The following is a 15,813-nucleotide window of genomic DNA, read 5'->3' on the forward strand; positions in this document are numbered from 1 at the left end:
CAAGAGGGGAAAAAAGAAAGTTGTCAAAATTGCTTTGGACAACTGGAGTAACTGTGGCAAAACAAGAGAGAACTGCTGACCTGGCAGCTTGAAAGATTGAGCTAATAGGAAGAAGAAAAACACAATGTTGAAGAAAAAATAGCAGATCTAGACAGTGCTTTGAGACTCAACTGAGTCTCTCTTGATTTCTATTTAAGCCAAAGCCTTTAGGTTGAATCAGTGGTACAGCTGAAGGTGCTTGAGATAATTTCTTCAAGAGCAATGTTCTATCTGTAATTATGGGATTGTTGTAAAGGGTATACTTCCCCAAAAGGGGTTAACTGACAAGAGGTTGGCTCCAGGAAGACTGGAAAGAGTACCAGGGCTTCAGATACACTGACTATAAGTGTATGAGTAATAATAGAAAAAAAACACACACACACAAGAACTATTAACTTTGATCCAGTCTGTCCAACAGATTCAGATCCTCTCCTAAAAAGTAATTCTGCAAAACCAAAAAACTAGGAAATGGAAATCAGCACAATTTTACTTGGTTACTGCTAAAGGTAGAGGGCTTCAAGGAAAATGAAAGAGTACAAAACAACATATTCAGACCCAAATGCCTAAAGGTAGGGATGCTGTGGTAAGGTGGGTAAGACCTTTAGGTAAGACTGTTCTGCATATGTATCTTCTACTGTTGAAGCTATTTTCTTCTTATGAGATCTTTGTTTCAAGAAAGCTATTCTGTATTACTGTAATCAGCTGGTCATTAAATGACAAGAAAATTCCCACCTGGCACAGACCTCTGGCTTTAAAGAACCCAGTTTCATAAACAAAAGGTCTTTGCAGCATCTAGCAGCGAAGGGTAGTTCTGTCTGGTTGACTCGCGTTAACAGGCGAGAAGACAAAGCAGCTTGTGTGCTCAGCTAGCTTCTGCAAGCGAGCGCTTTATTTGGGCTCCGAGACGAGTATGAACGATATTCATCAGAAGGAAGACTGAGGTGGACAATAGCGTGCTAAATGTGCACAGGCCCTGTCTGGGTTGAAACAAGCAGTAAAATGGCCTTATCTTAAGAAAGGAGAGGATGGTTTGAATGTATGTCTCAGAGGTGTAGTTGCTAAAGGGGGGGGGAGGCTGGACGTTCCTAGCTGTAGTGTCAGCCTGTGCTGTTCTTCTAGATAGCATAATGAGTAGTCAGCATTTCTCGTTGTGAGAGAGAGGCTAATATGTTTGCTCTCTTCAGCTGCTGTGTTAATAGCTCCCAATGCTTTACAGGTATCTGAACCTTTGTTTTAGAAAATGGATTTTATACCACCAGCCTGTTGCACAGATGACTTCACGTAACAGGGTGGGAAGAGGGGAAAGTCTACTAATGTAAGTAAATTACATGTGTAAAGTATGTAATATACCCTGAATTGTCCGTGAAAAGGGTGGATTTAGGAAACAGTTTATCTTCGCTTTACTTCCATAATTTCTCCTCTTAAATTAGCACTAAAGGTCTTAAATCCATGAAAAAGGGCACCAAGAGGTCACTGTATGTAAATACTTGGATGTCGGGGCTTCGGCGAGCCTCAGCCTGAATAGCCTGCGGAGGGGTGTGGTTAGAAAGCCGTAAATCACCGCTCGGCGCTGGCTGCGCGGCTCACAGCGCCTGCGGCCGCGGCGCTGCCTGAGCTCCTGCACGCAGCGCGCGGCCGCGGGGGGCTTCAGAGGCCGCCGCCGCCGCCGCCTCCTCCTCCTCCTCCCCGCGCCCGCCCGGCCCCGGCCCGGGGCTCCGCGCCCGCCGCCGCCGCTCCGAGCAGGTGAGTGGCGCCCGGCGCCGGTCTCGCGTGCTGCGCCAGGAGCAGGGGAGCCACGGAACCAGCTCTGTGCCCAGGCTTTGGACCGCGGTTGGTGTTTTCACGGCCGGAGCGAGCGAGCTCGGCAGTAAGGCGCCCTCGGAAGACTCCGCTCGAGTCATTTTAGTTCAGTTATCGCGAAGTGCTCGTCTTCAGGAGGGAGGGGTGCTGGTGCGCGCCGGCTCCTCCTGCGGCAGGGCCCTACCTGGGGGCTCCCGAGAGCGGCTCCAGGTCATTCACTGTAAGCGCTCAGGACCGCTGCCGTTGCGGGCCCGGCTCCCGGCCGCCCCGCTCCCGCCGGCCCCCCCGTTTCTTCGCCCGCTCCCGGCCGCCCTGTTCCCCCGCGTTGTCCCGCTCCCGCCGGCCCCCCCGTTTCTTCGCCCGCTCCCGGCCGCCCCCCGTTTCTCTCCCCCCGCCTCCTCCCGGCCTCCCCCGCCCCCGGCTGCCCGCTCCCGCTGGCCGGCGTCAGCCGGCACCGCCGCCCGCGGGACTGCGCAGCCCTGGGGAGCTGGACGGGACTCGCTGCCAGGAAGTCGCTTGGCCGAGACGAAGCTTTGAACTAATCCCCCCAAAGCCGGGCAAGCAGCAGTAGCGATCGGGCCGGTAACTGGGGGGGCAGCGTTGTCCTCTTTCTCGGGGGAGAAGGAGGAGGGGGGAGTGGGGGGCGGGTGGGTGTGCGCGCCCCACGCTGAGGGCAGGGGCCGCGGAAGCGGGCAGAGCCCGGCGCTGGCGGCGTCTGACGTGCACGCTCGGGAACTGCCCTGCCCGGGGCTCTGACTGCTTGGATGTTTGATCCACTGCGATACTTGAGCTTAGATTTTACCGGAATGAGTCCCCCTGAAATCTCTCCAGTAATCTTTAAGTTTAGAGCACTGGTGTACTCCAGATATCGAGATATTTCACTGAGTAGACAGAAATTAAATGCTGTGGGGTTGGGTTTTTTTTTTCCGGTCCCTTAAAGAGGAACATATGCAGAACTGCTTTCGTCTGTCCAAATCTGTAATTTACATAAATCGATTGTTAATTCCAAATAATAAATAGCATGCTTGCTGCTGGAAAGGTCTTTGAAAGAGTTCATTTTCAGTCAATGTGGGATTTTTACTTATTTATTTTTAGTAAAATAGTGGGAACAGAGCAGCAGGCAAAACAATAAATGACTTCGTATGCCAATGGAAGAACAAAAGCGGTATTTTGAATCATTAGCTGAAAAATGCGTAGATTTGACTTTAGCCTTGGTGAAGTTTTCTGTCTATTTGTGCTGGCAAAGAGGGGAGGGAATGTTTATTTCAAGTCAGGGCTTCGTACCATTCAGGATTACTGAGCTAAACTGGTGGGTACTTAAGCTTCTTAGATAATTTTATAGTATAAATCAAATGAGGTCTCTACTTGTTATTGAATCCTCTTTAATGATTACTCTTTCACGGCCTTCTTTATGGATCTCAAGGAGTTTTACAGGTAAAAAGGAAGTGAAGTATGGGGTTTATCTGTTTCTTTCATCTCAAACTAAGAAAATTTGCAAGGATAAGTTAACCTGTCCTGTGTGCTTTCTGCTGTCTGAGAATAATTGTAAATAACATTTTAAATAGACTGTCAGATTACAGTGCAAGGATGCGTGGTTAGGGTTCACGTGTGTCTGTGTATATATATGTGTGTGTGTATATATGTATATATATACACACATGCATATAAGGAGAAAGCAAGAACAGTTTGACAGCTCTTCAAGATCCTTTGAAAGCACTGATCCATCTGTAATCTTGCGGGTTTTTTTTTTGATGTTTGACAGGTTCACGTTTCTTCTGATAAAAGCTTAAAGCCTTTGAACTCTCATATATGCTTTCTCAATCTATTTCTCCTTATCACAACAGTCTGTAGATTCTTGAATCTTAATATTCTTTTCAAAGTCCTGTGACCTGTTTGCTAAGCAGCTACTGCATCAGTTTATTTTGTAACAAACTAGCAGAAAATATAGGTTGTAGAATGTTTAATCTAAGCTATTTTGGGAACAGGAATCCACTTCTACTAATAAAAAAGACTACCATACTTCTAGGGAAACAATTAACATGAAATCTGAGTGGATGAATTTATAGTGGCTTTAGTTTTAACCATATTTCTTTCCATAATACGTTAACTCTTGTGGCTTTTCAGTCATGTTTTGTTCTGTTTCCTTAAATTACTTATTTTACCAAACAGAGGAAAAAAAAAAAAAAAAAAGCTCAGGAAATCAGTCTGATTTGTATCCTGAGGTTGACTTTGCAAAAGTTCTTGCCCAATATGGTTGATCACTTCCATTGTTTCCAACATACACATACATAGTGCAGGCAAATGTGCCAAGTAAATCAACAGGGAGAAAAGAGTAACATGTCCTCCACTTTCCCTAATTTACTATTTTAGGAGAGGGGGGAGGTGATGAGATTTGATGTATTGAAAATAATTCTATTTTTTACAGAAGTTGACTCCATCCCATCCCTGAGAACATAAGGCAGTTTTTTATCAGTTGGATGTATTATAATGTGTTCAATAGGTAAAGAACTGGTGAGACTGGAAGTAAAGTGTCATACCATTGCCAATGGTACACCAGGTATAGACATAACACCAGGTATAGACTTCAGAGAACTTGATCTGAAGTCAGGGGGATTTTCCCTGTTAAATCAATAAGACTTTGAGAGATGTGTGAATCATTTAATGTCCAAAACTGGTTTAGAAATAATTCTGATAGCTTGAGAGTCTGATTACTTTTTTGTTTCCTTTTATAAGGCTTCCATTGGCATGACCATATACGGCCTTGGCCGGTTTATTAGCCATTCATGAATCTCTGAGGCCAAGCTGGAGATATTCCTTTCCATCACTCCCTCTCCTACAGTGTATTGAAACAACAAAATAGCAGCCGTCACCACTAGTTGTGTTTTGTTGTAGTATGGAAGGGCCACTTACTCTCGTATCAGATTGAATAAAGCTTCAGCACATTTTCTCAGGCTGTGTGAACTGCTTCAGAAAGTTCTCATGATGAGCAGCTGAGCCAGAAAGCTTGTATTTGTGTCCCAAAACCAAGAGGGCATAGATTGAAGAATTTTTGCCTGTTGTTTTGAGGTAGGAAAAGGTAATTTGTTTCATTGTTCATATGTTTTTTTCTAGCCTTAAACAATGATGTGAAGAGACACCCCCCACCCCCCAATGGTACATATTTGGTCTTGCCCAGCAAATACGTATCTGTGTCCAATCTCATATATTTCCTAAAGCTCATGATGGTTTTAAAGACCTCTTGGTTTGTATTTGCTCACCCCCATTCATAACAAACAGGACATGTCAAAAGCTATCTGCAAACCCTTCATGCCCTCCAATTCTCTGAATTCAGAATCTGACTCCTTTTAATTCCCTTCCCTTATACTTTCTCCAGTTACAGACTGTAGAAGGAAAAATGACATTATATATGAAAATACAAAATCACATAGCATTTTTAGCAGCATATTGGCATGAATTAGTCTTGTTTGCATCTATTTAGGGGAAACTTGTATGGCTTCCAAAGCTCTCTGTTCTGTAAGGTTCTGTAATTTTGACACATAGGGATGTGTAAAACTGAATTTCATCTCTTTTTGTTGCTACTCTTCTGGCATAATTTCTACCATTCCTATTGTTGATTGCATAGTAACAGACGTTCAGAGAGTACTGTCTCTTGGGAGTAAAATTTTCAGGGTTTCTCTCTGTAGTACAGTCAAACATTCCTTGAATCATATACTAAAATATTTGAGACATTCCAGAGTCTTCAGCTGAAGAGGCTCACTACTTGCAGTGTTTACATTCAATACGAGAAAAAAATATGGAAGTTTCAGCAAGACTTTTGTTACTGAACTGATTGTTTTAGTTCTTGGTTTACACTTACCAGGAATTCTTGGTAGAGTAGCAGATAGGTAAGCAGATAAACTTACGGGTCGAAGTTAACAGACTGGGCTTGTTTGGAGGGGTTTTGAGGGGAGAAGTGCTTGAAATACTGTCAGAGCTTCTGTACACACATAATTGTGGCTAAGTATCTTGCAAATTCTTGAGTTGTAAATATTTCTTATTAAGTACAGACTCTATTTTGAGTCCTCAAAACGAAACTCAGGATTGGGTACTGAATTTGTGGATTGTGGAATGGTACTGAGAGAGAGTGACTTAAAAGGTGAAATGATTAAGACATAACTGAGGGTTTGGGTTTTTTTATTTTGTTAAGAAAGGCTTCTTAGGAGGGGCGGTTAAAAGGAAAATGCTCTACTGTGAAGGATCGTTGTTTATTTAGTGAAAATTCTCACAGTTTTGAATTAGAAACCTACTGGATTGCTGTAATATCCTGTGATAGGGCTAGGAGAGATGCTATTTCCAGAAGCTTTTCTGCTATAGTATAGAGCAGCTGTGCTCAGAGCCTTGGCAAATTTAAGATTAATCATAATCTAAATATTAATTATCATTTGTACTTAATGAGTATTTATTGTAAGACCTTGAATAAGGGAGAAGTGGGAAGGTGTTTGTTGTGGAAGTCTGGAAAACCTTATCCAGCCTGTGAATTTCTCTGCAGGGCAGCTGACAGAAATTAGAATTCTTCCATGAATTTGAGATCAGCTTTAGTGTTCCTCTAAAACTAAGCCTTTTAGGATAACTATTGAGTTGAACTAACAGTACTTTTAGTGCAGCAACACTTTGATTGTACCTGTGATGCTGAGGCTGGATAAGGGGTGGGGAGGACTGTAGAGCCAGCTCTGCTGTCACTGCAGCGCCTCTGCGTTCCCCCAGACCAGAGGAATTCTTGTGCAGTGGTAAGCAGATGGCTTTTCAGGATACTACTATTGTTTTTCAGCAAGAAACTTGACCAAAGTCAGAGCAGATTCTCTGTCCAGAACTGCTGTTTCCAGAGTCTTTTCTGATTTCGTGTGAGTCTTGGCTGCTCCTGTGGCTTTTTCAGTTTTCATAGGAGACACCTGGTCGATTACCACCTGTGTCCAGTAATGTAGGATTGGTTGACCCTAGGTCTGTTGGCCAGTAAAGTGGCTTTAGCAGACTAATATAACTGGGTAGGATAAGACAGGCCTGCCTTATATTATATAACATTATGGAGTGAGCACAAGGCAGCTTTTTTGAGGAACAGAACGGGGACCTGTGTCTGAAGTGTTTGCCTCACAAAGTTTTGCTCATGGTAATAGAAAACCCTGTACTGTACAGCAGGCTGTAATTGATAGTGTAAGAGATAGACAGCTATGCAAATCTCTAACGTCAGCAACGGTTTGCCCCAGCGGGCTGTGCATGCTGCAGAAGAGAATTCCAGTCATCTGCTCCTGCCCTTATCTCTTGGTTAGAGCCCTTTAGTTTATAGCCTGTCAGAAATATGTAACCATTTCTTTGCTGGATTTATTACTTGAGCAAGACTCTTCAGAAACAGTTTTTCCATCACAGTGGTACCTGCTACTGGGTTTAGAAGGATATTCTTACAAACTGAGCTGTAGAGTCTCTTATTTTTGACAGAATGCTTTTAAAACTTTGCTTTTTGTTAATGATCGGGTTGAACATCAACACCTCAAACTACAGCTGTGAAGGAGCAAAAAAGAGGAATTTTGTAGGAAAAAAATGGACAATGGCTCAAGGCCTACACTTGCATATGTGCCCAGATGAGTAGCTTTTTTGGTTGTGACTCTTCATATGTATAAAAGTTAATATACACGTGTATGAAATGTGCAGTTGTGAGCAACATGACTGAATTGTAATACAGGCTGCATCTTGAAGTATCTGACTGCCTTAAAAGAAGCAAAGTGGAAGTTCAATTCTAGGTGCTTTCATTAGTCATGCTATTTAATTTCCATTAAAATGGGGACTTTGATTGATGTGCTATGGTAATTTTTTTTTTCCCCACAGAACCAAGAATGATAGCTGCAGGCAAATTTGCAAGTCTTCACAGAAATGTGCCGGTGAACCATCAGTTCTCATTAGCTTCTTCCATGGACCTTTTGACCAGCAAACCCTCGCTGGCTGAGCATCGCGCAGATTCCTTTCAAGACATCTCTATCCATGGCACTCTCCCCAGGAAGAAGAAGGGAACGATTCCCATTAGGTCTTGTGATGTGTTTAGCCACATGGGAACGCTGCCATACACCAGGACGCACCGGCAGCAACCATCTTTTGTACAGGATGTCATAGAAGAGTATCCTCTGCAAGATGGGCAGAGCAACAAACTCCATGTCAGGTACTTTGTAAAACCTTAATTTAGATATGCTTTATGTACAGGAATTGTTATGCATTCTTCTAGACCTTTAAATGTCCAGTTACAGGCCCAGCTCTTTATTATAACTTTGTGTGCTAATGGAGGTTGATATATGGTGTTTTTTTTTTTTTTTTTCCTCTCTAGTACTCAGTTTAGTTCTTGGTGGAAAAAGCCAAACCCCAGAACCGTTGTGAAACACAGACTATGTGATAGTTGGGGGAAAAAAGGGAAAAAAAAAACTGATTGGATTTCGGGAACTCTCTTTCTTTTTTCTTCCCTTTTTTTCAGCTTATTGAGTAGTTCAGACTTAAATCATTTTCCTTGCACAACAAGATCAGTCAGTACATGGGCTGTTAAGTACTCATGCCTGTTTAAAATATCCTTTCTATACAATTGTTTCTGTGGGATCTAGGATTTGGATTTTTGGTCTTTTGACATCTGTGTAGTTTTTAAAAATAATTTTTAAGGGCTAGGTCTTGCCTCCAAATGTTTAAAATGTATAGCATTTCAGATACTATTCCCATTGAGGAAACTTTCTAAGTAAAGATTCAGAAGCGACTGAATTGACATGAAATGACTCTTTGTATTGTTCTAACAAAGCAATCAGGAAATCTGTTCAAATTTGTTTTTGGATTCAGTGCTTATATGGGGGGAGCACAGAGGAAAGCAGAGAGAGATGTTCCAGCTGCTGCCAACCTAGAGCTACATGTGAACTATGGTTCTTGAAGATCCCGTGGAACCCAAAGTCAACTGAGCTAATGGCAAATTATCCCCTTAGTAATTCTTATTTGACTTCCAGGTTATAATATCCATGACTCTTGAGGAAGACTTCTGCACTCATAGCTATCTTTTCTTTGGGGAATCTGTTATCATCATTGATATTTCATTGCTTACAGAAAAGTAATTAACTTTGCAAATGTCCTTGTTTGTTCTGATATTTAGGTCTATAAAATGGGAAAATTTTTCCAGCTGACACCAGAAAAATTTGGTTTGATACAGTGGGTCAGTTAAAGGCACAAAGATGAGAGAGTGTTAGGCTGCCTGGGTGACAGAGGTTGAGAAAGGATAACCAAATGAGAACTTCTGAATTAGGATTTATAGTTTTGCTGTGTTCTTCATTACAAGATTTGTTTTGTTTTCAAACCTTGTGAGGGAAGGACAGTTCTAATTACAAGGGGTTGCGTGTGTAGAGTTGGGTTTTTTTGCCTGTGGCATATGCAATCAAGCTTTCTTCTCATTTGAGAATAAATCTTTCTTTATTTCCCATCCAATTTGTGTAAGAAGAAAGGGCTTCAGTGCATTTAATGTTCCTCTGTGTCACTGACCTATGAGATGTACCTGCTTCCTGCTATGTGAACCGGCTTTTGAACATAGTTTGCTTCTTTTGATTTGTATACTTTTAGAGAACACAAGAAGCCAGGGCTGCTACCATTAAAACAATATGGCAGTATACAGTGAGGTTTTATCCTATGTCTTCTCAAGAGCTGTTACTAAACATGATTTGCAAGACATGTTTGCTCTTCTTGAGAGACCAAATCTTATGCACAAGGCATAAGAGTAGGAACAGAATGCTTGCGAGGGAAAGGTCAAGAAGTTCTGCTTAATCAGAATGGAAACGTGACACTTGAAGTAATATAAGATACGAAGAATGCTGTTAGTGCAGCCTATTGAGTCATGGTAGCAAGTGCTGTTTCTGTGGTTGATATTCCAATTGTTTTGCTAAAACACACAAGGAGTGCTATGGTGACAGCTTCTGACTTCTGCTTTCGTTAATTTTCGCAATGAATCCTTGCATGTTCTGCTTCATGACCTGACAGCCCAGCTGTAGTAGAACGGAAGGTACTACAAACTTGACAGTCAGCAAATAGGTCACTTCTTGAGTCTCCTCGAGGTGGCTCTGCACCTTTTATTAGTACATCTGACAAGACATGCCTAAAAAAAATTGAGAGCGCAAGTCTGATTTGCCTGTAGTATGCGTTCTGCTGTAAATGGTAAGGTATATATCCTAATGCTTATGCTCACATTGAAATCAGTTGGGACTAGGAGTGTAATGAAGTGCATTTTACCTTATCTGAGTTTTGATAAAACAGTCCTGTAATATTTTGGTTACAGTGTAGGGACTGCTTGTGAGATGTTTAAAACCTCATATGGATATTCAGGAGTAAATTAGCCTTTCATTGCTATAATGCTGTTAAAAAAAAGACGACCCTAAAATCATGAACACACATTTTAACTAAACCTTTTCACGATGCACTGTTCAACTCTTGTGCTGTATTTGACGTCACATCAGAACCAATAGTCCAAACCAATGCATGTGCAGATGGATCCAGTTATACTGAACTGCAACTCAGGAATGTCATAGTTTTAAACCTGATAACTTATAATTTAAAAAACATAACTATGATAGCAGTTTCTTTGAATAATTCAAAGTGAATAATTTGATCTTTAATACATAAATTTGGGGCTTGGGAACAAAAAATAGGCTGAAGTGCGGAGAACAGGAAAAAGGTAAGGAACTGTGTTGTTTCCTAGTGGAACTCTTCTGGTTTGCAGAAACTTTGCTCCTGTCTTCTGTTACAACTAACTATTTACATTGTTCTGCAGCCAAGATGATGTGTATATGTAGTAATGTTATTTGTAGGATTATATTCTACCAAGATACTTATATATGTATGACCAGGAAAAGTATGTCTTTATGAAATTTCTAACATATTTTCCCACGTTAATCTACAAGATAATTCTGACATGAAAATGCATACTTCTAATGTTGCAGTAACTAATGCTTGCAAACAGTAGCAAGTTAAATAAACACGAAGAGGTGAATGACAAAGATGGTCACTTCTGCAAACTTGGAGAAATTATTTTGTCAACTTTAAATAAAATAAGATTATTCTGTGTTTGCTTTGGGAATGCACACCTGTGCTAGTTAGTTGTGGGGCAGGGGAGTTATCTGTTATATTAGTCATGAGAAAGCCTGAATCTGATTTTGTAGAGTCTCTTGGAAGTAATTGAACAGTCAAAATTAGGAGCAGCTGAGCCCTTGAAAGCTCTTCACTTTCAAAAGAGAATTCTTGTTCAGACCATAAAACTGCAAAGCTGTTTGTATTTGTTTATTATCTGATGTTGGCAATTAAACCTAAATAATGCACAATTAGAATTTCCCTTTGACACCTGGTCCATGGGTCATCTTTGTTTAATTACCTTGACTTTAGGATATGATGTCTTTATTTAAAACTGAAATTGTTCAAACACATATCTGTTGCTAGAACTGGTAGTCTTTTTTTGGCTTGCTTGCTGTGCAGCCATCAGAAAACCCAGAATTCCTGAGCTCTTTTTGTTTTGTTAAGTTTCAAAGTTGTGTTGATGAAGAAAGGGGATCAGCCCAGCCCTCTATCCCACTCTACTTAGCACAGCAAAGAGTAATTGGCTGTATTTTTTTAATATAAAATGCTGCATTTCACTATGTTGATACTAGCTGAGATAGCTGTGCAAGACCATGAGTATCTCTTCCAGGGAAACAAAGTAATCTTTGTTACTCTGTTCTAGTGTTTTGGGGAGGTGACTTTTTTCTTTCCAATCCTTCCCTAGTTTTCACAGACAATGCTAATTCAAGTATTTGCATAAATTTAGACTCTGTGGCTCTTGCAAGGCATTCCATTTAAAATAAACAAATATTGGAAACATCAACACACTTCAAATTTTCTGTGACTTAAACACATTTTCAAAACTTAGGAGGAAAGTCTGCCATCCTGATTAAAAGATTTGTCAAGTACCTACATTTGGGCAAAAATCTGAGGAAAGATGAATCATAGCCTCATGCTGTTAAAAGCACAAACTTGAACTGTGTTGCAGTAACAGAAGAAGCAACATCACTCTGAACTACCTGTCCACTTGGATCGTTGTGTTTCTCCCTGACTGATGTTTTCCAGTTTGAGACTTGTGGCATTTTCATCCTTTTCATTATTACAGCCAAATATCCCTCAGATATACAAGACCTAAAAGCAATGCAATCTAGCAATGTCACAGCAAGTTTGAAGTTAGTGATGAATGCTGCTGTCATAGACCACATCTGGACATTCTGCACCATTTGCTGAGAGTTTGTTTGATGCCAACGGTACCCACATAGCCTTAGACTAAAAAAGTACTACTTGTCTCTGTGGGTCCAGTACTGACTAAGATATGAAAATACGTAATTGTTCTCTTATTGTAGAGGTACACAGAATTTATGAAGGCTGTTCAAGAGGATGATATGGATAAGATTTTTGCAAAGATTCTGAAGCAAGTGCAGTTTCTAGTGCTGATACTGTCCTCGCTGGTTTTAATGAGGCAGAGTTGCTGCAAGAGATAGAATAAGTGATTGTGTTTTACCTGGCATGTGATGACAGCCATACTACTATTCTGTGTTCCTGAACTTCTTAATAAAATTTCCAGAAACAGACGCTTTAATAAATCTAACAAAGACATTCCAAAAGACATGTTTTTCATGAAAGCCTCATGTTTCATTTGAACTTCAATAAGATTGCATATGTATTATCCATAATTAGTCATCAGAGAGCCTCTATGTCAGGGAGGGGAAGAAGAAGAAGAAAGAAGAGCATGAGACACATTCTGAAGGTCTTTTGTCCACTGAGGTTTTGAGTTGAAATTAATACTCTTACAAGACACACAAAAATCCATTCCTTAGTCAAGGCTGCTGTTGCATGTATTCTTCAGGAGCTTTTACAGAGTAAGCATCTACAGAGGTCTTTTCCATGATTAGGATAATTCATAGGATTTCTTCTTATGTGGGGTTCTCTGACTTAAAAAGGTTGAACAGATTATGTGATATTTTTCCTCTTAGCTCATTGTCATGGAGGGAGTAATTTTTCTCTGCTGCCATGCCACTTATATTTATTTCTCACAAATTTGTAAAGACATTTTTGATACCACCCCCCACCATCAAATTGGTCACTTGTTCCAAAGTAGTTAGTGTGGAGGGGAAATAATATAAGTGGTATGATAGCTTCAACCTTCTGTGCTTAGAGAATCAGGCTGATACAGCTGTGGTCTCTATGAGCAGTTTAAAGCATGATGAGGGAAAGAAAAAAGGTACTCCTTTTTCACTGGTGATAATTCCTCTGTTACCTGCAGAGTAACAGGAGAAAAACTTAGCCTATATACCTGTTGAAACAAACAGACTTTGCAGCAAAACCAAGTGAAATTCAGTTTCATTATAGCTCTGGTGTAAAATTACAGCATCCAGATTTGCATAATACTTTTCTTTTCCTTTCTTTTTTTGCCTTTTTTTAATAATGCTTTTGAAGGAATTCAGTGGAAATTTTAAGGTTGATAATCTAGCACACTTGTAAATCTCAACTAGACAAAATATCTTACTAGGAATAATGTTATTAATTTGTGTGTGTGCTTTGGAGATTAATATGTCCGTTTAATGCCCTTGGTGCTTCATGTGATTAAAACTCAGACCTTTTTACTAAAGATACCTGATTGATAAAAGTATGTATATGAGAAATGTAACATTTGATGGAAAAAAAGATGAGTTAGTTTTGTCCTTGCTCTGCATGTGTGTGTAGTAGGGAACTATCTGTAGAGTAGAGCTTTGGATATTTTAGGAGAAACTGTGTGGTCACACATTTGCATTAAATCACTCTCCTCCCTCTGCTGAGCCTCCCCCTAGGAAGTGTTGAAACACACCATCTGCCAGAAATGATCACTGTAAGTCTTCGTGCTAATTAAAACCTTCAAACAAAGTTGACATTAATTTACACTGGCTGTTTCCAGTTATACAGGATGGTTGTGATGAATATATGCCATTTTAAGTCTTACTCTATTAGCTGTCTTTTCAGTAGCCATTTCATCTCCTCACACTTGCAAAGATAGTTTTGGGTTGAAATTCCATTCTTTGTCTATACTGACATTTCAAAAGTGGAGTCGCTGTTAAACAGGGCTGTATGATTGGAACTGGCTTGAACTCAAAATACTTTGCCCGTTTCTCTCAATTATGAATAATGCCCTAATGTTTTGTTATAACACAGTTTCTGAGAGATTCTGACACACCAGCTGTTCAGAATTAGAATATTTTTCCTGGTTTTGAAGCTTCTCATTTAGCTTTCTATATATTTAGAAGTATGGAATTGTAACTACAGAACTATAATCTTCACCTTTTCCTCTTAACAGCTGTTTTCATTCTGCATTTTCAAGCCATGTGAATTCCTGACTATACTGAAAGCCCAGACTGCATTATAGATAGGATACTTCTGTTTTTTTGACTTGGCTGCCAGCTCTTCCTTTTTTGTAGGTAGATAAGGCGTAACTGTTTAACTGTGCCAAAATCTCAAATATGTACAATTCATACCTAACATTCTTTTTAACATGTTTTAGGCAAAAGAGAAAAAAAAAAAACATTTGAGTGTGTGGGAGGGTGGGGGGACAGCAGGGGTTGGGGGTTGGTTTGATTCTTTAACTGTGGCAGTGAGCAGCCCAGCAGTTGTAACTCTTCCAGTGCTGACTGAACCTTGTTCCAAATGATGAAAATGTGACAAACTGTAAACTAAAATGTAGTTTATAGATTAGCTCTAAGTATCTACCTATAGCTGCTAAGAATAAACTTAGTTTTTGTAGTTCTGAACAGTTTAATTGGTGTTTATATTTAGCCAGACTTTAGCCTCTTAGTTTGAGTATTAGGCAGCAGAATTTTTTTGTTGTGTTCCATGTCAGCTGTTTCTCCCATAATTTCAGATAAAGCGCTATCATCTAGCATTGGACTTTCTATTGCTACAGCAGAGAGTTAGTCTGGAGCAGATTAGTTTATCTGATCATTTAAGATGTTCTGTACCTTTCTTAATTTCTGATCTTTGTTGCTCTGCACATTTAGCTGGGTGAGATTCACTTCCTTCTCTAGAATCCTCAATAGCATCTTAAATAGCTGCCCAGGAAGAAATAAAAATATGTTAAATTTTAAACTGACTAGTACCACTGGCATCAATAGGACTACTTTATCAACGTAAAGTTAAGCAGATTCACTGTCCTCTGCAGGACTGTATCCTTGGAGGTACTATGTTTGGAAGCTACCACGGTGTTTGTCTTGAGTTATAAAGCCATTGATGGCTGTATTCTGGGTTCCTGAAACATTTCCTTTCCTCTCAGCGGTATTAGCACGATAGATGACAATTGTTGAACTGTTTGAATTGACAATTCCCTGATTTGTAGGGGAAGAGAGCTAGTGGGGCAGTACTCCTGGTGAGGAGCACATTATTCAGGGATTTGCTTCTACCTTGGCAGAAACAGCCTGTTTTGCTTCTGGAGATGCTGCAAATTCTGTCTGGGTTTTTGTTCAAGTTTTGAGAATGTGGTGGGTCAGGTATTTATAGGGTAGAATTGTTACTAGAGATTTATAAAAATGCTAGTGTATTTGATGGGTATTTTGCTTGAATATGTGTTACTTTATTTTTATACTATGTATGCACTTAAAACATACGATTAGATGCACTTTGAGAATTAAAATATTAATAAAATTTCATAAAATTAAGATTTGAATATCTCAAGTAAAACCAATATTTTACATGTTTTATGCATGGATCAAAATAAGAAGTAAAAATAATGTTTGGGGTTATAGAAGGCAGTATGATTCTTCAGGTAAGAAAATATTTGCAAGACAAACGGAAGAAAGATCTATACCTTTGGGTTTTTTGAATTGTAGGGTAGGTTGGGGAGAGGTTTTTATAAAACCATAGAATTTGTGAAGGAAAAATGGTTTAGGTGTAATGCCTGAAACT

The 15,813-nt window shown here is 40.1% G+C and overlaps 1 protein-coding gene across 6 annotated transcripts in view; it reads left to right on the forward strand.

Annotated features, from left to right (window-relative positions):
- Positions 1 to 15,813, forward strand: part of BCAR3 (BCAR3 adaptor protein, NSP family member) — a 119,839-nt gene that overhangs the window by 54,615 nt on the left and 49,411 nt on the right. For 4 of the 6 annotated variants that reach the window (XM_013961345.2, XM_013961346.2, XM_067300912.1 and 1 more), the window contains one exon: positions 7,696 to 8,023. In XM_013961345.2, coding sequence (XP_013816799.1) covers positions 7,696 to 8,023 — 328 coding nt within the window. Of the gene's footprint in view, positions 1 to 1,714; positions 1,783 to 3,135; positions 3,149 to 7,695; positions 8,024 to 15,813 lie in introns of those variants that run through there. The other 2 variants (XM_067300911.1, XM_013961347.2) reach the window with 2 other exon arrangements.

Source organism: Apteryx mantelli, chromosome 8 (genome assembly GCF_036417845.1).
Source record: "Apteryx mantelli isolate bAptMan1 chromosome 8, bAptMan1.hap1, whole genome shotgun sequence".
NCBI classification, from domain to species: Eukaryota; Metazoa; Chordata; class Aves; order Apterygiformes; family Apterygidae; genus Apteryx; species Apteryx mantelli.